This window comes from Carassius gibelio, chromosome B16 (assembly GCF_023724105.1).
Source record: "Carassius gibelio isolate Cgi1373 ecotype wild population from Czech Republic chromosome B16, carGib1.2-hapl.c, whole genome shotgun sequence".
In the NCBI taxonomy this organism is placed as follows: domain Eukaryota; kingdom Metazoa; phylum Chordata; class Actinopteri; order Cypriniformes; family Cyprinidae; genus Carassius; species Carassius gibelio.
Window position 1 is genome coordinate 24,200,313 of NC_068411.1, and position 22,642 is coordinate 24,222,954.

General features: G+C 35.6%; 1 protein-coding gene across 2 annotated transcripts in view; it reads left to right on the forward strand.

Annotated features, from left to right (window-relative positions):
* Positions 1-22,642, forward strand: part of tsnare1 (T-SNARE Domain Containing 1) — a 111,285-nt gene that overhangs the window by 12,167 nt on the left and 76,476 nt on the right. For both annotated transcript variants that reach the window (XM_052579321.1, XM_052579322.1), the window contains exons 2-4: positions 5,212-5,340; positions 16,258-16,335; positions 16,453-16,522. In XM_052579321.1, the coding sequence (XP_052435281.1) occupies positions 5,256-5,340; positions 16,258-16,335; positions 16,453-16,522 (233 nt within the window). In that variant the 5' untranslated portion in view covers positions 5,212-5,255. The remainder of the gene's footprint in view (positions 1-5,211; positions 5,341-16,257; positions 16,336-16,452; positions 16,523-22,642) is intronic.

Below are 22,642 nucleotides of genomic sequence, written 5' to 3' on the forward strand. Positions count from 1 at the left end.
TCGTGCTGTGCTAAGCCTCTCCGTGGTGATAATGGGAGACGGGGAGCGGAGTGAGGGGACAAATTCAGAATGAGAGGAAGTGATGAAGCATTCTGTCGGCCCCCTGTCGGCCCACAGTCCTGCACGGCCTCTGATGGCTGTATTTATTGCCCTTCCACTTCCACCTCCTCTATGATAACACGCATTGACAAACTCGCTGTGCCACACTTGCTCTCCACACACACAAAATGAGACAGAAAACACCTCAATGGCAGCTGTGGGATGACACACATGCCCCCTCCCTCCTTCCTGTCTCTGCTTCTTGCTTTCCAGTTTCACCTCAAATCACCTCTCAATGTTTCTTTCAAGGTCTGAATGCAGTGTAAGCCTCTATTCCCTTTTGTGGATGTTCTTTTTCTTTTCTTTTCTTTTCTTTTCTTTTCTTTTCTTTTCTTTTCTTTTCTTTTCTTTTCAATAAGATGTTTATTCATTCAATAATACAGTATAGTGTGTTATACTCACAAGGTGGTCTACAAAACATTCAGGGCCAGATTTATTAAACGGTTCAAATTAGGATAGAGCACTCCTCCGATAAATTTTGCATCTGATATGAAAACTTTTACAAATGCATATTCAGTAAGGTCAGGTGCAAATATAACTGTATCCACACCTTTTCAGTGCTACTTCGTCACTGCACATTTTGGGAAAATACTACAGTACTATTTTAACACCAAAAGATGGTTTGTGCTGGTGCAAGCTGTTTGTAAATCTATCCTGAAGATTTGAAGTAAAAAAAAAAAAAAAATATATATATAAAAATAAATAAACCTTTTTTTTCTTACTGCTGCTTTAGCCAACTCTACATTTTTGTGCACCCACCAAATGGTGGCCAGCACATGCACAGTCTGCCGGAAAGAGTTTTGTTTAATTTTAGTCTTTCAATTAAATCTTTTATTTAATTAATTAATTTAGCTGTCTGCTAATTTGCTTAAATTTGTTTAACTAGCACGACGAGCTCCGAAAACAGTCACTTATAAGATTATTGCTCTTTATCAGTCTCTCAATTTCTCTCTCTGTGTATATTCAGAGCTCATTTTTATGAAGGTTTTTTATTTTTATTTTTTTTTATTACCCATGTTACATTTGGGTGATGTTTAATCCATAATTGACCTCAAATGTATCTCTTACTCAAAAAAAAAAAAAAAAAAAAAAAAAGTAGTGTTTTTTATGTTGTTTGTGTAATGTCTATAGAAATAAAAGTATTATAACAGTACAGTACTATAAAAGTATTATAATTATTACAGCAGAATATTTGCATATGCTATCCATCAGATTACATTATCTATGTATATAGTACTTCTATGACTTTATTAGCAGGTTTCATTACTAATGGTACTTGCTTCAAATATTTATAACATCCTGAAACATTGGGATTGATTACATTTGATAAATACATTCGTGTCCTCTTGCCCCTTCCTGTCCAGTCACATGATTAGCAGAGGAACAGACAGCTGTCTAATTGTGAGTGACAGACTGATCAACCTGGGTTAATCAACCGCTGTGTTTCTTATATGAGTGACCTGTCAGTCCATCCAGTCATGATGGAAGTCTTTGTGACAGCAAAACCTGAGGCTGGAAAGGTTTCACAGAACTAAACTGTTGTTTAATTACCTTTATCTGTTTTTGCCAGTCAGATCACATGCAGACTAAAATACATAATTTGTGATGTACCCACTTTATAGTCTTTTTTTGTTGTGAAAGAATGATTTTATTTTATATATATATATAATATGTATGTGTGTGTGTATATATTTATTTATTTATTGTGAACTGCGCAATGCAAAGAAGCAAGTAATAATATTTTTTAATTGAAAAATTTAGGCAAATACAGACAAAAATAGTCAAAGTAAATATCTCCCAGGATCTGAATGAGCATTAGCAAGAAGCAGCAAAACATTGTCTGGGCTCAAAATCAAGAAGCACAGAAATATTTTATTGCTGCCAAAAGTAATTAATCTTCCCGCTCTATGGAAATTAATCAGATTATTTGGCCACGTGGCCCGGGCAAATTTCATCTTCCATCAAATTCCTCCCGCAGGCTTGACCACCTCGCCCACCTTCAGTCTCTGCTTCAGAAACAATGCAATCTTTTTCAGCTGAGACATCTGTCATTATCTCCACAGGTCCTCACACTTTCTTCTGCACTTTTAGATTAACTTGCATATCCTGCCTGGATCTACAGAAATGCCTAATAATAAACTTTTAATAATATGAAATGTTTAAAACTTTACAAAGTTTTTAGTTTAAAGGCATAGTTCACTTCAAATTGGAAATTGTCATTTATTGTCCCTTATGTAGCAGCATACCTTATATCTTTCTTTCATGGAACAGAAAAGGTGGATTTATGAATACCTTGTCTTTTATTTTCAGTACAATGAAAGTGATTTTTAGTGGCTGCCCAAAAAAGCACCTTAAAATTATCATGCTTGTACTGTAAATGTGGTCCATTTTAGTCACATTTTGAAGCTATGAGGCATAAGACAAAAGTTGTTATTCACTAAATTATTTAGAATTCATTTGGGGGTAAGCACCCAATTTTTCTTGACTATTATTATTATTATTATTAGCATCTGTTTTAAATTAGTATGTACAGTATGATGTATGTGTGTGCTGAATTAGATTTGTGCCACGTTTATCTACTTTATTTTATTTTATTATTATTATTATTATTATTATTATTATTATTATTATTATTATTATATTTTTTAATTACATTTTATTTGTTGCTATAAAAAAATAAATAAATAAATAAATTGTGTAGGAACATAAATATGATTATTATAACAGCACCATATTTTTTTTTTTTTTTTTTTTTTTGTGTCTTTGTAATTGTGAAATTACTTTTATGTGATGATGTAAAAACTGCACTGTGAAGAGACAGAAAAGATTACTATTATTGTTGTTATTGTTAAAGGTGTTATTTACAACAGCAGCAACTACATTATTATTATTATTGACTGGACATTATGTTCAATATGCTATAGATTAAACAGTCAGATGTGTGTGTGTGTGTGTGTGTGTGTGTGTGTGTGTGTGTGTGTGTTATATTGTTATTGTCACTAATATATTGTTTAAGCACTTTTTTTTTGCCTGTATATTAATTTGCTTAAATTCATTTAACTGACAGTTAAATTTTTTTACATTTAGTTGATTCATCTACATGAACATTTCCATTTATTTTCATTTATTTGGTAAGCTATCCCTTAAATTCCATATCTTTTGTAAAAATACAAGGATTGTAGCATGTGAAGTGTGATTTCTGTAGTACCCATGCAAGATGTACTGTAGATGATGACATTTGATGCTGTATTCGTGATATGACGGTATTGTAGGTGATTCCATTGAGCAGGTCCTCTATCTCACTGTGCATGCAGTGCTGAGGATGAGGGGGTCGACACACGCTTTCCCAATGCATACTTTAACCTTTTAACCATGTTACGCACCCCTCACAAAGTTATTATGAATGTCAGCAGCCAGTGCAGATGACTGAGTGGTTCGCAGGGACTGATTCATGGCATGAGTAGTGGAACTGTGTCACAAGGGGTTTAATTCATGCTCACACTTACACACACACAGTACATGTCACTGTGGGTTGAAATCGTGCCACAGATGCCCCATATTAGTTCACACCTTCAGCACTTTGCTAATGAATGTATCTGACACAGTCCCAGTGCACTGATGAAGTAGCACATGCGCCTCTGTTAATTACGCACCAAGCCCCAAGAGTTTGATAGGTCACAGTTTAGAGGGGTCAGGACTGACCTCATTCAAGTAGATCTATCAGAAAGAGAATCAGAATCAGAAAGAGCTTTATTGCCAAGTGTGTTCACAAACACAAGGATTTTTTCTTGGTGTCAGGAGCTTCCAGCACAGAAAATACAAACAGAGTGCAGACATGCATAAAATGAGAGACTAGACAATAAATTATAAATAACAATAATAATAAAAATATACGGATAAAGGAAAAAAATGTCCATAGACAAAACTGTGAATGTGCATATGTGCTGTTCAAATTTACAAAAAGGTTTAATGAGTTATTTACAGATGTGTACTGAGGTGTGTTATGTATTGTTTAGGTGCGATATGGCCTGAGGGAAAAAAAAAAAAATAATAATTGTTGTGTCTGGTTGTTTTGGTGCACGGTGCTCTGTAGTGCCGGCCAGAGGGCAACAGTTCAAATAGAGAGAGGGCTGTGTGAGAGGGGTTCAGAGTGATTTTCTTAGCTCCTTTCCTCACTCTAGAGAGGTAAAGTTCTTGGAGGTTGTGTAGAGGGGCACCAGTAATCCTCTCAGCAGTCCTGACTGTCCGTTGTAATCTTCTGATGTCTGCTTTGGTAGCTGAACCAAACAGTTATGGATAAACACAGGAAAGACTCAGTGATGGTTGAGTAGAACTGTTTCAGCAGCTCCTGTGGCAGGTTGAACTTGCTCAGCTGGCGGAGGAAATACAGCCTCTGCTGGGCCTTTTTCATAATGGAATCTGCGTGATTGTCCCACATTTAGGTCCTGGGAGATAGTGTTGCCCGGGAACATGTATGACTCTACTGCAGTCACAGTGCTGCTCATGATGGTGACTGGGGAGAGTGCAGGGGGGTTCCTCCTGGAGTCCACTATCATCTCCATAGTTTTGAGAGTTTAGTTCCAGGTTGTTAAGACTGCACCAGACAGGCATGATGGTATTGAAGGCTGAACTGAAGTCCACAAATAAGTTTTGATGTAATGCAGTCCCATGTTGTCTGTGTTATCCACTGACCTGTTTGCTCTGTATGCAAACTGGAGAGGATCCAGCAAGTGTCAGGTAGGCCAGGACCAGTCCCTCAAATGTCTTCACAGAAGTAAGAGCGACAGGTCTGTGGTCAATGAGTCCAGTGATTCAGGGTTTTTTTGGGACCGGAATGATTGTGGAGTGGAGCACCAGTGATTTGTAGAAGATCTGTTTGAGAAGGGGCCAGTTGGTTAGCACAGACTTTAAGACAGGCAGGTGAAACGGCATCTGGGTGAAACTGCAACCTGAATGGGTTTCAGGCCCAGACATGTGGGTTTCATTTAATTGCATGTTTTTGACCTGAATGGTGTGTATTATTATTATTATTATTATTTTGCTTAATTGATTTAAGACTCATTTAACTTAATTAACTATATTAATTATTTTTCTTCTTCTTTTTCTGTGCAGACTATTCCCATTTGGCTGCTCAAGAAAATATTGGAGGACCCAGAATGTCTTACGGATCCATCGATGCGGGATCTTTTGGAAGCAGAAATCCGTTTGGTGGGCCCACAAGGCAGGGATACCAACCAGTAGGTAAAGAGCCATTTTTGATTCTCACCGGCATGAGTTTTCTCTATTTATCACCACCCATTCTCGAAAAAAATATTATAAATCATACAACAAATATTTTGGTACCTCTTCATTTATTAAAACATGGCATTGTGCATTCATTCCCTCTTCATAAATCATCATGGGATTAATAAGCCATATGGCTAATTTAGTACCGTTCTGCCTCGTCGGAATTCTGATGTGTTTAGTAACAAGTAATACGCATCTTGTTTTAAACATTGTCTTCAATAGTCAGTGGTAGAAGAAAAGCTTGTTAGATCATTCAAAATGTTTGAGCATTTCACCAGCTCCATTAAATCAACAACAACTAAAAAAAGCTGCAGCTGAAAATATTACATTCCCAAAAGAAATATGGAATACATTTCTGTTGTGGGTAGATTAAAACCTTAAGCTTTCAAGTGTTCATGAATGCCAGGTTTTAATATATTAACAACCTCAATTGACTTACACATAGTGATCAATATCCGAGCAGCATAATCAAGTACATGTTGGCTTATTTATTTTTAGTTTACTTTGTACACACACAATCTGGGTTGACCTTTCTTTGATTTTGATTTTAGGACTTTGATGAAAGGTTTTGATCCACTTCAGATGTTGACTACTGAATGTGTGTGTGTGTGTATAATTCATGAAATTACTCCATAGCAGATCTATACAGGTGGAGCTGGGGAAGGTGGAGGCTATCTGAATCATGCTGCAGCTCTTAAAGCAAGCTCTAGCTGATTATTTGAATCTTAAGCAGCAAGCTCATTGGCTGCTGATGCGAGAAAAAAAAAAAAAAAAAAAAAAAACTATCAGCTGCATAATGTGAATAATGATGTCATTATTTCAGACTGAGTTAGAGTCTATCGGCCTGCGTCTTCTAGGGTTTCATGACAGAACTTTGTGATATTGTGAACACGTTCCTGCCTTAAAGGAATAAATCACCCAAAAAATCTAATTTACTCAACTTCAGGCCATCCAAGATCATCAGAGCAGATATGGAGAAATCAGTTGCTCACCAATGGATCCTCTGCCATGAATGGGTGCCGTCAGAATGAGAGTCCAAACTGCTGATTAAAAAAAATGCTTTAAAATGCTTTTCCCCTGCCTTTAATGCAGCCAATTCTAATAGTTGCTTGTTTTGGGGCGTTTCTGTCTTTAGTTTCCTCTTCAGCTGGTGAAATAATGTTCAGTCGGATTTCAATCTGGAGATTGATTTGGGAAATCTAAGACTTTACATTTCTTTGCCCTGATATTGTCCTTGACTGAACTGGCAGGGTGTTTTGGTCATTGTCCTGATCCAATATAATAATAATAATCCAATATAAATAATATGATTTTGTATCCTTCCATATTCATTCCGTTACTGCCCGCATACATTAAGTCATCATTAAAATTAAGAGATCCTGTTCTAGAGACAGCCATGCATGCCCATGCCATGACACCACCTCCACAAAGCTTTACAGATGAGGTTGTATGGTTAGGATCATTTGCAGTTCCCTTTTTTCTCCACACTTTTGCCTTCCAATCACTTAAATAAAGATTAATCTTTGTCTCATTGGTCCATCAACTCAGTTCCAAAACTCTACTGACTCACATTTGTGAAGAATCTTGCCTTTCTATGTTCAGTGCTGATCAGAGGTTTGCATCTTGCTGTGTAGCTTCTGTAATTCTGTATGAAATTCTCCTGCGGACTGTAGATTGACAGTGCATCACCCCAGCTTTCTGGAGGTTGCTGGTGATTTTACAGACATGTTTTCTAGGGTCCATTTTCACAGCTTTTATGATTTGTCTGTCATCAACCACTGTTGTTTTTCTCAGCCGAACAGGTCGTCGTTGGTTGCTGATGTCGCTGGTAGTTTCCAAACTCTTGATTTCTCCATGCCCTTTGTTTTTCCTATAGTTCTAAATGACTTCCTATTTTCTTTTAGCATCCAAATTGCTTGTTTTTCTTTCAGAGTTGGCTTCCTCGTCTTCATCCTGCTTTGTTGTCATCTTTGAATGCAAAAATTAGAATGCAGAAGCAATGGATATAACTGATGAGACACATTCCCTGCTTTTAATATCTGAAGAATTAATTTTAACCGCACACAGCTGAACACTTAGAAAGACCTGTGAGGCAACTGCTCCAGTACTTTAGCTATATATATATATATATATATATATATATATATACTGCATATATATATATATATATATATATATATATATATATATATAGCTAAAGTACTGGAGCAGTTGCCTCACAGGTCTTTCTAAGTGTTCAGAAACATGTTCAGAAAGTGTTCAGAAAATCTGTTGCACATTATGCCTTCTTGTGTTTGTTGTGTAAAACAGATAACGGCGTGCATCATGGGCCATCTCATAATTGTGAATTTAAGCGACATATTCAGTTCACATGAATTCATTTGCATGAATACAATATGTTTTACAGGACGACGTTGGTATGAAAGTGAGCAGTTGAAATGTCAGTCTAACAGCATGCGCCTTTTGTTGGCTGTGTATTTGTTAAGTAGAGTTTATGTTTTTATCAGAGCCGTGGAGGAGAAAGGACTGTGACAAATGTAAGAGAACACCTTAAGAAAGGAAAACAACATCTTCCTCACACAGAACCTTTCACAATCAAAACATGCAAAAGCAAATAATGTCTTCTTTTCACACAGCATGACCTCCGTAAATCACACATTGTGAGATCTCTCTCTCAGTTTGAGCGCTCGTCTGCTGCCGCTCTCACAGGACAACAGTGAGAGAGCGAGACAGTTTGAGCTGTAAGAGACAGGGCTTTGATCACAGGCAGACCTGCGTTCAGGAGACTGTCAGCTTTGCTGTGTTTGGGCTCCTGCATCAGGCCGGCTGAAGAGGGGCTCAGGCGATGATCAAAGCCAGGGTTAAGTCTCTAATGGAGTTGTCAGTCGAGCTAATCTTTCCCCACCTCTCCCCTGCCAAACCTTTTAACTCCCCTCCAGCATCATATGCATTTCTCTGCTGTTCTCTCTCTTCCTCTAACGCTCGCTGTTTCGTTCACCGCTGCTGTTCTCCTTCTTCATCCTGTCCGTCTTCAGTCTCTTCCAGCTAAGCAGCACCAACGCTCTCTCCTGTTTTCTTTTCATCTGCTGCTTTCTTTTCTTCCTTCCTTCTTTCCTTTTCTTCTGACTTCCTTGCTTTTTCTCTTCCTTCCTCCCTTCCTTCCTTCCTTCCTCTTCTGTCTGTCTTTCTACCATCACTCCATCAAGTCTTCCTTCCCACATGGAAACTTCCTTCGCTTGTTTCTGTTCTTTGCTTATTCATTTTTTCCTTCTTTCTACCACCAGTTCCTGCCTCTAACACTTTCTTTCCTTCGTTTCTTCCTTAATCTATCTTTCTTTCTTTTCTGCCATCATTGTTTCTTTATTTCTGCCATCCCTTACTCACTTTCATTTCATTTTCCTTCCTTCCTTCAATCATTCCTGCCCACCTCCAGGCGCTGTCACAGCACAGCCTGATCATATCTGCTCCTGTCATGGTCCTCACCATGTGATTTTCTTTTTCTTTTCTTTTTTAGTAATGGTTAACTGCACTGTTGCCTCCCTCCTACCTCACAGCACACAGGAAACAGGCTCTTGTCATGAGACGACCGTCTGAGTAGAGCCCAGCATATGTGGTTAGTCTGTGTCTGGAAGAGGCTTCTGCCTCAGCTGTGTTCATTAGGGAGGTTTGCGGGGTGGGTCTGTCAGTGTGGAGAGACTAATGAAGGGACACTGAAACACCAGCAGGTACCGCACAGCCGTCATGAGCGGCCAAACCCGGGGCATGCTCTCCGTCCATGCTGTAACGATCCAAACAGAAGGACGAAATGAGCTCAGGTGCCTTGCCTCATTCAGAGAGAGAAGTGGAACAAACAGCGTGACACCACACACACACAGCTACAAAACACGGCCTGATTGTCTGCTTATTCTATGCCATGCAGTGGGTGTGTTTGTCATATCCGTTTTTCAGGGATCTTTGGCATTGTGAGTCTGCAAGTAAGTCCAATTACTGCACTTGTGTCTCATTTTCAGAATTGCAACCCTCTGCAACTTCTCCAAGTGCAATTTCATGTAAACCAGTATGATTGTCTGTTACCATATTGCATGTTACCGAGACAAAATGTGAAACGCAGATTAACTAAGGAATAAAGATCCCTTTGCTCACATAAGTAATCAAGCATTCCGTGATTACCTAGAAAGGCCACATCGTGCATCAATGTCTTGATTGCGTTGTAATTGGTGGGCTTGAGGAGGTGGGGGACTTTTAGTACATTTCAGTATGGATTGTGAGATTACATCAGTGCAATGAGAGCAAATTTCATAACGTTTAGTGACAAGTTAAGTGCTGAGAAAGACTGGAAATGTCAAACATTGTGTTAAATATGCATTAACATACTTGAACCTGGTTGCGCTTTGTCTTGTAAAATTAGCAAAATGTCTGTCCTTGAGTTGGCGTCCAAGCTGAATAAACCAAACCTAATTGGGTACATTATGGATTTTTCTGGACCAAAAAGGTCTCAAATGCTTGGAAAGCACATTCACATTTATTTTAATGGACGTTTCATTGTATATTGAATTGCATAGTACTTGAACATTAATTAAAATAGGTGCATAATTGTCTCATTGTGGCATAGACCTATATGGCATAAACAAAATCTGAATATCATCTTACCTGCACTTATTTTCTCGTGGAGAGAATTGTTTGACTAAAGTATCTGTGCATATTCTACATTCCCTTAACTCAGTGACCTTCTTTGTGTGTTCTTCTATGACTGAAACTTCAAAGTACTTGTAGTTATCTCATGAAGAACCCAGCTTTAAATTTGATTTTCGCTTTCTAGAGAGAACCGCAAAGTTATCTTCACAGATTAGAGTAGTTGCCTTGTCCCAAAATCCCCACAGCTAAAGATTCTATATGTGTGGGGTGTACAAGTGTGTGTATATTTGCAGAAGAATACTCGAAGGAGGGTGCAAAGCACTGCCAGAACCTACCAATGCAGTCACTGGATCTGCTCATGCTGTGCTCACAATCTAAAACACACAGTGACTTCTGGTGTTGATGACAGCAAATAAACATGCGTGGAATAAGCAGTGCACTTCAGGCTGGGGGTCTTTTTAAAAAGCAATCAACTAAACAGAGCATATTTAGCAGTTCTAAAACTTCCTGTAGTGTGCATGGAGCCTTTTAACTCTGGGAAAAAATAATTTCCTTAATCAGTGTATTTGTCATCATCTCCATCCTTAAAACAACATAAATTTACTTGAGTAGCAAGGTATTAAGACTTATTTTCAGAAAATATATATTGAATTATATTTATTAGTTTTTTGTTTGTGTTCTTGCCCCAGTGGCAAAGTGTTCTAGTTTTAGGTTAAATGTAACACATTTTAAAAAGCCTGTGCTTAAAATATATATATATATAAAAAGTAAACTTTTTGGCAAAGTGCTAAAAAAATGAACTTAACTCATTATACACTGCCATTCAAAAGTTTAGTGCCAGTAAAATTATATATATATATATATATATATATATATATATATATATATATATATATATATATATATATATATATATATATATATATATATATATATATATAATTTTTTTTTTTCTTTTTTTTTTTTTTTTTAAAGAAATAACTTTTACATGAATATAATGCTTAAAGGGTTACTCAAACCCCAAAATGAACATTTTGTCTTTAATCACTTGCCCCAATGTCGTTCCAAACCCATAAAAGCTCAGTTCGTCTTTGGAACACAAATTAAATTAAATTAAATTAAATTAATCTTTTATCCAAAGCGACTTACAGTGCATTCAGACTATACATTTTTACCTATCATGTTTTCCCGGGGAATCGAACCCCCATCCTTGTGCTTGATAGCACAACGCTCTATCAGTTGAGCTACAGGAACACTTAAGATATACTGAATGAAAACCTGGAGACTTGAGAGTGCCACGTAAATAACAGTGTCAAGGTCCATAAAAGGTAAGAAAAGTTGGAGTCGGAGGACACAGAAGAGCACACGCAGCACGGTTGACCGTTGACAGAACGTTGACAAAGGAATTATTGAATAAAGTCTTTTTCTTTTTTTCTGCTTATAAATGTGTTCCCGTTGCTTCATATAACCCAGATTGCACGTCTGATGGCAGATGGAGTATTCTGACAACAACTTTTCATACCTTTTATGGACCTTGACAATGTTATTTACTTTGTAGTTTATGGGACAGTCTCTTTCACAGCTTTGGAACGACTTGGGGGAAAGTGATTAATGACAAAATTTTCATTTTGTGTTGGAGTAACCCTTTAAACTAACTTTTATACAGTAACAGCATTAAATTAATCCTAAGTGATAGTTAAGACTTCTACATTGTTGCAGAATATTCAAATAATCACAATTTAACACTGTTCTGCTCAAAATGTCTAATCATAAAAGAATCCTGGATTTTTTTTTTCTTTTTTTACAGTACCATGGTATCATTAATTAATTAATTCATTCTTTCATGCAATGCCATTAAAACATTCTATTTCTGCTTCTCTAACATACATAAAAGTGATGCTGCTATACACAGTTCTCAAATGTACAGAAATCATACTGCTCCATGCTATGATTGGGAATTCAGAATCTAGTATTTAAGATAGTTATGTGATTGTGTAATACATCCTGAACCAGGAAAACACCCAACTTCATCATGCTTTCTAATAATAACTGAATTTAGATTACAGCAACTTTTGACTAAAACTATTATGTCAGTGCTTGAAGCACTCACACATGCATTGCATTCCTTAGTGAGTCATTGTGCGACAGGCCTGGTGCTTGCACTGCGGGGATAAGGACCCGTCTCACACTGTATCACACATATTGTCTGACAGCCATCTCTGGCCTGTAAACCCCTCTCTCCCTAGGCGCATCTCAGCTTTTTTTTTTTACCCTCTGTCACAGCTTTCCGGCAATACATGGGATTACATTCTAGTGTTTGTGTTTGCGTATTTCTGATACGCAGTGTGTTTGTGTGTGTGTGAGAGAGAAAGAAAGAGAGAGCGAGAGAGAGAGAGAAACACATGCTGACCTCATGCATAGCAAGAAGAAAGCTTTTGATTAAGTCATTTCTTGATTTGAGAGTATAATTGAACACCCTGCAGAATCTGCATTTGCAGCCTCACCGAACAATTCAGAAAGGGCAGAAGTTAATTTGTCCTGTGTCCCAGATATTTAAGATCAATTTTCTCACCACAGACTAGAGAAAGTGCTTTGTGTTATTTATTTATATATTTTTTGTCTCTGTTTATTTCTCAAACCTTAAAATGTACTTTCTGAGGTCTCCTAATCTCCATTACTTTCCTTTATAGATTATGCTTTGCCCCGTCAGATTTTGACTTTTTATTATGATTTAGAAAAAAAAAAAAGAGTTGATACATATCGATATTATAGATAAGTAGATTTCCATTTCCAGAAATAATTATCAGCTTCAAAAGATTAATCTAAGCTTGCCTCAGGTTTTATTTTAAATTAAATGTCAGAGCTATTTCCATGACACTTGGTGTGTCTTGTTTTCTGTTGATTAAGCACTATTTATGCCGAAAACAAATGATAATAAATGGATCACAGTTAAGTACGCAAATATTACAAACAACTGTTATATATATAATATATAATTTTCCACATAGCATTGAATGATTTACTTTAGTAATCACTTTGTTGTTATTATTTTCCTGTATTTAAATTGTTAGGTATTCTAGTTTCAGATTAAACAACTAGAATGATCATTGACTGTGGCACAGAAACAAAACAAACAGCAAATTGATAAGTAGCACCATATGGTGATAGAAAAAAAAAAATGTCAGAGAATCCCAACACAATAAGTGTGTGTGTGATGGGAGTTTAGCTGAATCTAGGTCTCATGGAAGGTTGAGAGCGAATGCTGCTGGGTCTTCTCACATGCACACAGAGGTAGTGCCCTTGTATTTCCCACTCCTTAGCCCACACCTACTGTATATGAAGGGATACTGCTCAATGCAGAGTGGAATGAATATGGAACATCCATCTATCACAGTGATGGAGGAGAGAGTATGAGAGGTGTGCGCATAGCTGGAGGCCAGTGGAGACAACAGTAAGGGCACAAAAGGTTGTTTCCCTGAAAAATGATCCACTGAGAACAGCTTATCACCTTTGTACTGCATGCACAAACGCATAAACACAAACACATCTGGCTGGAAGCAGTCAAATAGATAATGTCACACGCTTCTCACTGTCATGTAAAATTAACACACTAGATATATTTTTTTATTTTAATCTGCTCATGTAAAACTATTAGTCACATGGATCCCCATTTCCTTGCTCTTGAACTGGTTAATAACATAATTTATCATGTTTTAGCATTGAGAACATTTCAGTGATGATCAATGTTTATTGACGTTGCCACTGTATACAAGTCAGCTCATAGTTACAGCCAAAAACCAGTCCTGTACTTGGGCTTTGGTTTTCTATGAAACATTCTTAAAGAGAAAGTTCTCCTAAAAATTGTTTTTGCTAATATATATATATATATATATATATATATATATATATATATATATATATATATATATATACATATATATATATATATATATATATATATATATATATATATATATATATATATATATATATATATATATATATATATATATATATATCAATCACAATTATCCATATTATTATCCAGTTCATAAATTAACATATTGTGAAGCAAAAAGCTGTGTTTTGTAAGAATTACAAATTATTTAAATGTCATTACATTTTTTATTCCAAAACCGCTGCTTCCAGCTAAAAAGTGAAAAGAAAAAAATAAGTTTCACTTTCTCCACAGTGGAAACGTTGTCACATGTGAATCAGGAGAGAAGTATGCATAGATAAAAACAATTTACAAGTCCATGGAAACTTCTCAAAACAGAGTTTAAATAAATTTGTTGGTAGATTTTGATATTTTGATTTTTTTTTTTTTTTTTTTTACGGTAGGGAGCATTATTATGGATTATGAACTTAATTTCGGCCAGATTCAATGGTTTAAAGTTAAAATGCCTTAATGTTTGGATTTATAACAATTTCACTCATTTCATTTTCACAAGATTTTAACTGATGAACAGAACAAATTTGTGTGGATTACTTGATTATTGTCAAATTTTATCCGTTGTTTGAACTCTCATTCTGACGGCACCCATTCACTGCAGAAGATCCTTTGGTTGAGCGAGTGATATAATGCTAAATTTAAAGTTATTTTTCCTAATACTTTTAAATCTCAGTTTGATGCCATGAAACTATCGACATTCTGCTTTAATGAAAATTTAGCTCCCTCTAGCATCCTCCTGAGCAGCATCTATGATTTCTTTGTTCTTCTTGAAGTGTTTCTCCCTTATTTGTAAAGAAAAAAAAATCATTGAGTCATTTTGGGTGCTGCATGCATGCTTCACTGGAACAACAAACATCATGGACATCAATATGTGCGGCTTTTCCCTTTCCTCCTCCTTTCTGTTTTTACCTGCATCCCCGGTACCAAGTCCAAACCCTCTCTTAGAGATGAATATGCGTCTGTGCAAAAGATTGCCTGCGATTTTCCCCTCTCAAGAGCAAGTGCATTAGAGCACAGATGAAGAGTTGTGAAAAACAGCACGTCAATTACAGTCATTTTGAGGGCAGAGGTAGACAAAAGCTGAGAGACGACATATTTGTGTGCATATGCGTAGAGCCAGTGGGTTGTACTTTGATACTGAGGTTGTGCAGAGGATCTTGATTAAGAGCTCTTGATGATTACCTGTTTCTTATCAGGGTGAGCATGATACATGCTTTTGATGAAGAAAATGACTGCTCCCACATGCCCATTTGGGTGGCTCACGACTCAGTCTGTTTAGGCCTAGCTGCTGCCCAGAAACCTGGTGTGTTTTTGATTCTGCTTTGTTTGGCTTCACTTATGGAGAACCTCATGAGTAGGATGTGCCAGCGAAATAAAGAGAAACTATAATCATACTCAGTCAAAGCACTATGTAATAATAGGTTTTTATTTTAATTTTTTTACCATAGATAAGAGTTAAAATAAATAAATATAGATATTTATACAATTTATAGTACATCAGTAAATACATGGATAAAAATTCTAACAAAAATGTGGGGTTGGTACGTTTTCATGATTTCTTATGTTTTTGAAAGAAGCAAATATATTGATAATTTATATATATATATATATATATATATATATATATATATATATATACACACAGTTATAATACAGGTAACAATTTGAAATAATATTACAATTTAAAATAACTGTTTTCTATTTTAAAATGTTAGAAATTTGAATTTATCCATGTGATGGAAACGCTTTTTTTTTTTGGTGTTGTTGCTTTAATACTCCAGTTTGTAACATCACATAATCCAGATTTTTTACAATTATTATCAACATTGAAAAGTTGTGATGCTTAATATTTTCATAGAAACGGTGAAATCTTTTTTTTCTAGAAAGTAAAAAAAACCTAAATGTAGAAACTAGTATAAACTAGTAGTGTAATTTCTCAATAATTAATCTAATCTTTTAATAGTCACAATTAACTTTTTTTTCACAAAGTAATTTTGTTATTTGTCTTTAGGCTGTTTGCGAGCAATGTGTTATTTATTATTAATAATAAATTGAAGTGAAGTTAACATTAATGAATTTAGCTAATGTGTGGTCACGACAGTTTTGAATGTTCTTCATCCAATTAGGATTGTGTCTGTACTATTTGCTTTAACCTCACTGGTTTAGAATAAACTGGCAGTGTAATATTTTAACATCAAAGAAATGAAAACCATCATCTTTAAAGGATGTGCTTACAATTTAAATACAATTTTGTCGAATATCAATACCTTTTCCCCCCTCTACAGCTACGCAAGTCAGTCCCTCAGAGCTACAAGACGTGTTTCAGGAAACCTCCTCTAACATCTTCCAGATCAATGCTAACGGTGAGTTAAAAAGCTTTCAAATATTCTGAACTCGACAGAGAGCCATTAAGCATGGCATGAGTTGAAAGGTGTAAGGTGAAAGTGACAAAATTAAAAACGAAGACATTTATTTTTCAGTGGTAACGCTAGAGAAAATCCTTCAATCGCTGGGAACATCCAGAGACACAGCAGAGCTACGGCAGAGTTTGTAAGTAAACACACATGTGCAAACCTGAGCATGCATGCTAATTATACACTGATGTTGTGTGCATATATGATTTGAGATAATATGATATCTATAAAAAAATTCCCAGGACCTCTATTGCAGCAGAGAAGAGTAGATTTGTGCTATATTCTTATGTGATGATACTCCCTCAAAGGCCTTTTTAATAGCTTTCCTTTTGCTGACTCTTTATAGAGCTCTTTAAAACCGACCAGCATCTGAGTGCTCGCTCTCACTGTTTCATCACCTACCGCCCAGTATGTATTGATTACTCATCTGACTTCTGTAGTCAGGATGCCGCAATTACTAAATTTCTTTCCGATGACAAAGTAGCTGCATGGTCTGAAATTGCTGTTGTTTGAAATGCATTACACAATCGGTGTCCAGTGGCGAATCATCAATTATATCAGCCATTTTTTTTGTTAATGGAGGCACTGAAAATCTAATGCTGTCTATGTGTGTGTGGTTGTTTTTATTTCCCATGAAGGATCACCATCCCTAAGGCGCAACATGACATCTATTGTTAGCTTTAAAGCCTTTGGGCAGATTGGCTGCCTAAAACCAAATGAGATAAGCAGCTATGTCTTTCTGCTGCTACACCCTCTGCTGTTCTTATGTAGTGACTGCATGCTAGCTAAACAATAAAGAATTACAAGGTAAAATTATATCACAAACTGCATTAGCGTGTAACATTTCCCTTGTGTGCTGCTGCACTCTTGTCTTGTAGGGAATTGAACGAAGAGTTGGTTTATTACAGACAGCTAGTCTCAAGCACACCTGAGTCATTAGCTGATGTGAAAAGTCTAGCATGCTAAATATCTGTGATATATTTTTTGTATCTACTTCATTAGCGTCTGCATGTATATTCAACAAAGTTGCACCTGCTTCTCTTGCTTTTTCTTTGCATCTCTTTTGAACTCTTCATTAGGGATGAATGTTACAAATCCACTGGACTTCCTTAATTATTTTGTTAATGATTCTTTCAGTAATTTAAGACTAATTGAACAGCTATATTCATATAGATACAGGCCTATATTTCGGTGACACATTTCTTTTTTAATTATTTATTATTATTATTTTTTTTTACAAATTACTTTTGTAATATATTTTTCTTTAGAGCACAAAAGGTGGGTTTTAAAGATTTGAGGTGGTTGCTTAATTCTATGCAGCATAAAGAATGGAAAGCAAGGCTTTCTAGCTTTAAAAAGTTAAGTTACCATAAAAGTCTAATAAAATTAGTTTGTATGAGTCATGCACTAAATTCCAAGTTTTCTGAAGCCATATGATTTAAAACTATTATTATTCACTGTGAATCTTGACTTCCGCTCTAACTGTATTTGGCATGTTCATAAGAAAGTAAATAATGCCAGAATTGTAATTTTTTGGGTGAACTATCAGTTTGTCTCATCGTGAGCGATGTGTTTTGGATAATACACAATAACAGTTTTCTGATTCAGTCAGTGAGTCATTAGACTGATTCACCCTGACAACTCACGAGTTTGAGACTGATTTGACTGTTTTAAAGTGATTCATTAAAAAGAACAGCTCATAAGTCAACGCAAAATCCATAAATATCAACATGAGCAAACCAGCTATAGTGAATGAATATATGTAAAAAAATAAATAATAAAAAAAAAAAAATTATATATATATGTGTGTGTGTGTGCTGTTTTTTAGTTGACCTTGAATGTGCTTCCCTTCATGCCAGGCTTAATCCTGCTGCTCCAAACAGGGCACTTGACAGCAACTCCCCCTCTCTCTCTTTCTGTCGCTCGTACTCTGACTCTACCCATTTTCTTACTCTTTCTGCCCTTTGCTGCACCCCAGCCATGATTCTATTACAGCCAGTTTCCACGGAAACCTCTCAGTTCCAGGGTCATAACTCCCAGATGGCGATATGTCGCCCAAAGGCCCTGGCAGACTTACCGCCGCCCCCCAACCTCTCCACCAACTTTCCCCCATGCATACACACACAAACATTTGCATGCTCTACAATGTCACAGGCAAGCCAGATATGGACTGCCAGTGTGCTAAAAATGAGTGAACTTCAGAGACTGGCAATAAAAGACAGATGAGGCACATTGCCACTGTTTTGTGGGTATTTTGTTGCATGATTTAATCAATAAAAATGTCTTTGAATAACCTGTAGAAATGGAATGACATGAATATTTATTAAAATAAATGTATGTAAAATAAATAAATTTATGCATAAATGTATTCAATTTATGTATTAAACCATTATTGCTTATATTATATAACATACTACTAAAAAATATATATATTTTAAAATTAATATTTATTAATTCAGTAAGGACATATTAAACTGATAAAATAATGTTACAAAATACTTTTATTTCAGATAAATGCATCAAAGAATAAATAAATGAATAAATAAATAAATAAATAAATAAATAAATAAATAAATAAATAAATAAATAATACATACATGCATACATACACAACATTAAACAGCACAACTGTTGTCAAGATTGGTAATAATAATAAATATCTCTTGACCACCAAATTAACAAATTCAAATGATTTTTGGATAATCATATGATGGCTGCTAAAAAATTAAGCTGTGCCATCACAAGAATAAATTACATTTTAAAATATATTAACAATGAAAACATTTATTTTAAATTGTAATAATATTTCCACAATATTACTTTTCTACACTATTACTGTTACTGCTGTAACTTTGTTTAAATAAAGTTAAGCACTTTCTTTTTCTTTTTCTTTTTCTTTTTCTTTTCTTTTCTTTTGTAGTGTACATTTTTGAAAATTGTTCAAATGTGAGAATTTGGCGTGAAATCAAGAAAGCAGGCTTACATAAAAGTAATGGTAATAAAGGGACAATAAATTAACTGGAACAAAGCATTTGAGAATAATAAAAATATTTTAATATATATATATATATATATATAATATATATATATATATATATATATATAAAACACTTTGTAGCCCTGCTCTCGAGTGTTAGCTTGACAACTTAAACTAAGCTTCATTTTTGACAAACAACTCGAAGTGTTTGTACACGTGCAGTGCATCGTATTCCATTGAAAAATCACTTGGCTAATTAAATTCGACCCATCTTTGTAATCATAGAAACACACACGCAGCAAAACTAAGTGGATTAATCATTCACACCCTTTGTTTGTCATTGTGCTCCTTCGAGCATTACACATTCCGCTCTGCTGCATACAGGAATTCAGAGAGACGTTCTTGGTCTTTGGAGTGGAGGACACACTGCACTGTCCGTCCTCGTCTCTGCTGAGGATTCTGTAGACAGAAGGTGAGCCTTATGCTGGGAAGCCTGTAAGGACCTAAAATTACATTTAAGTAGATGGTCGTATCAAAAAGGTGCCTTGAATGTTTGCTCAAAAAATTAAGATGATGGCATTATTTTCCCCTTTGTGACTTTCCTGTTTTGTATACCACAAATGGAAATTTAACGTCATGTTTTATTAAATTATATGCAAATACAATATTTCATGAGAGTGGCAGCAGATGAGAAACTTTTCAGTGAGAAATTATTTGAGTTTCCGTGTTCTTTCTCACACAAAGCTATCGTATGACTCCAGAAGACTTGGGTGCATGAATGTTTTGGGGTGCTTTTTGTAGTTTCTGGACCTTGACAGCCTCTATTCAGACTTTCACTGTATGGAAAAAAACACTTTAAAATCTTCCTCTTTTGTGTTCAGAGGAAGAAAGAATTCTTGATGAATTTTCATCTTTGGGTTGCATAAAGTTTACCCAATGGCAGTAAATTATTCATAATGTATTGATTTGCACAAATTCTCTTAAAATGTCCTTTCTAAATAATCCTACTGCTTATATACATTCGAAAAGTCTCCCGGTTTTATGGAATATAGTCAGGTGAATACAATTACACAGAAATGAAGAGGCCTCACAGTTAGTTTAAATTGACATTTTTGTGATTTAATTAATTACAGTAGCTTTTCATTACCTCACAAACCCTTCTGCAGTTCTTTCAGGAACCCCAGTTTGACGCACTTAATGCACTTGATGTCGAAAACAAATATTGGAGAATATTATCTTATAAGTTAGGTCAAAAGTAATCTAAAAATAATATATATACAGTTAGAATACATAACCTACAAATACCTTACCAATAGATTAAATTACTAACTACAATTTCCATTATGTAATTTGTAATCAATAATAGACTTTTGCTAAGTAATCTACCCAGCACTGACTATTCATTTTATTATGTTGTGGATAAAAAACAGGATGTCATAGGTACCATAGTTTACCACTGCTGCATATCATATATTACATTCAGTATTTCATATTACTGATTACCATACAGGCAATCATATTATACTGAATATTGTATTTCTGCATAAAAAAAAACAAAACAAAAAAAACACTCAATTTCAGACATGACAGTAATATTATGATTCAGTAATGCAATCTTGGCTGAAGACCAAGCGTGTGTATTATTAATCGTCTGATCTCTTAAGCAAATGCAAAGTTAACTATGCATTATCAGAGCAATCAGAAAATGAACAGATGATTAAAAGCGACTTCTACATCACCTCAAGCTTTCAAAGCAAAACAAGTGCAATTTACTTGCATACTCATCTAGCTAATTTCACTTCTATTAAAACCCCCACTTAATCAATGTAGTAAGAAATATATTATTCATAAAACCAACATGCCAAATATGCCTAATGAAAAATGCACCATAAAGACCATTAGTTAAATTAAGCGGGTTCTGAGAACTTGTTGTGAACGTTCACTCCCAACACACAAATAACTAATCAAGAGTTTCTGTAGCCTTTTTAGTTAATGTGATTTGTGAGTCGTCTTGAAATATCTAGTCTCCATGATTTTGATTATGTACGGCATCACTGCACAAATTTTGCCTCACCTGACAATGTCAGGATGGGGTCTGTCAACATGACTGATCTGGTATGCGTCATTACCCCAGGTCAGGATCAGTGCTTAATGGCACGTTACGACGGGATAATTGTTTTCTGCTCATTAGCCCTACATTTCCTCGGCTCAGCGGGCAAGTCAACTTGTGGACACTCAGTACTCTGGTTTGACGAAGAGTGCAGGATGAGTACACCGGAATATTCATCAATGCTCCACTTCTGAAGTCGAGACCTTTAGTTTATAGCTGCAGGGGTGACAGCTAATAATTAGGTATGTTTAGTTGTATTTGCCATGTACTTAAAAGGTGAAACCCAAATCTTTTTATGAAAAAGAGAGAAAGAAGCCAGAATACAATCATTTAAACAAACATTGCACTGATTTGGTAATTCTATGACTACACCTTTCCATTGAGGATGAATTAAGAGGATTTATACCAGCTAGAGTATTATTATTATTATTATTATTAAATGTTAAAATTTTGCATCATTTTATAGTAACGTGTGACACTGTCCCTGTATGTAACGATCTGTCTTCATTCAAAGATGTTACATTCTCAAAATTAAAGGTGCTTAAAAGGTTCTTCACAGCAAAACCAAAGAACCATTTTTGGTTCCACAAAGAACCATTCAGCCAACCCCGCCCTCTTCATCTGTTGCACTCCGTTGCGCAGCGCTCGTTAGGATGACAAAAACCTTTAAAAGATTAAAAATCTTCAGCCTGTTTGCCTCTGTGGTCTAACAGCGCTCGTCATATAACTGAGATGGCCAATCAAAGTAGGCGGGTTTTACCATTCACAGAAGCAGGCTGCGATTTCCAGCCAGAGGCATCAGTTTTAAAATCCATGTGGAAGTGTTGTGACATATTTCCGAGAGAAACGGAATACTAAATGAGGAAAAATAGTGGGCGTGGTTTTATTTTCCAACTAGCACCTGATTGGATCTAGAAAAGTAGGTGTTTCATTCAGAAATGGAGGCAGATCTAAACGCAAACAATCGTTTTTTGAAGCCTTCGCACTTGAAGTGCTTCAAGTTATTTAAACTACTTATTGAAAATAGTGGCAAAATATGCACCTCAGTATTGTTGTACATTATAAAACAATATGCAATAGCAGTTAGTTTAAATAGTAAACACGTTTAAAAATGTAACTGCTTTTAGTTTATTTTAGATCAAATAAATGTAGGCTTGGTGAACAGAAGA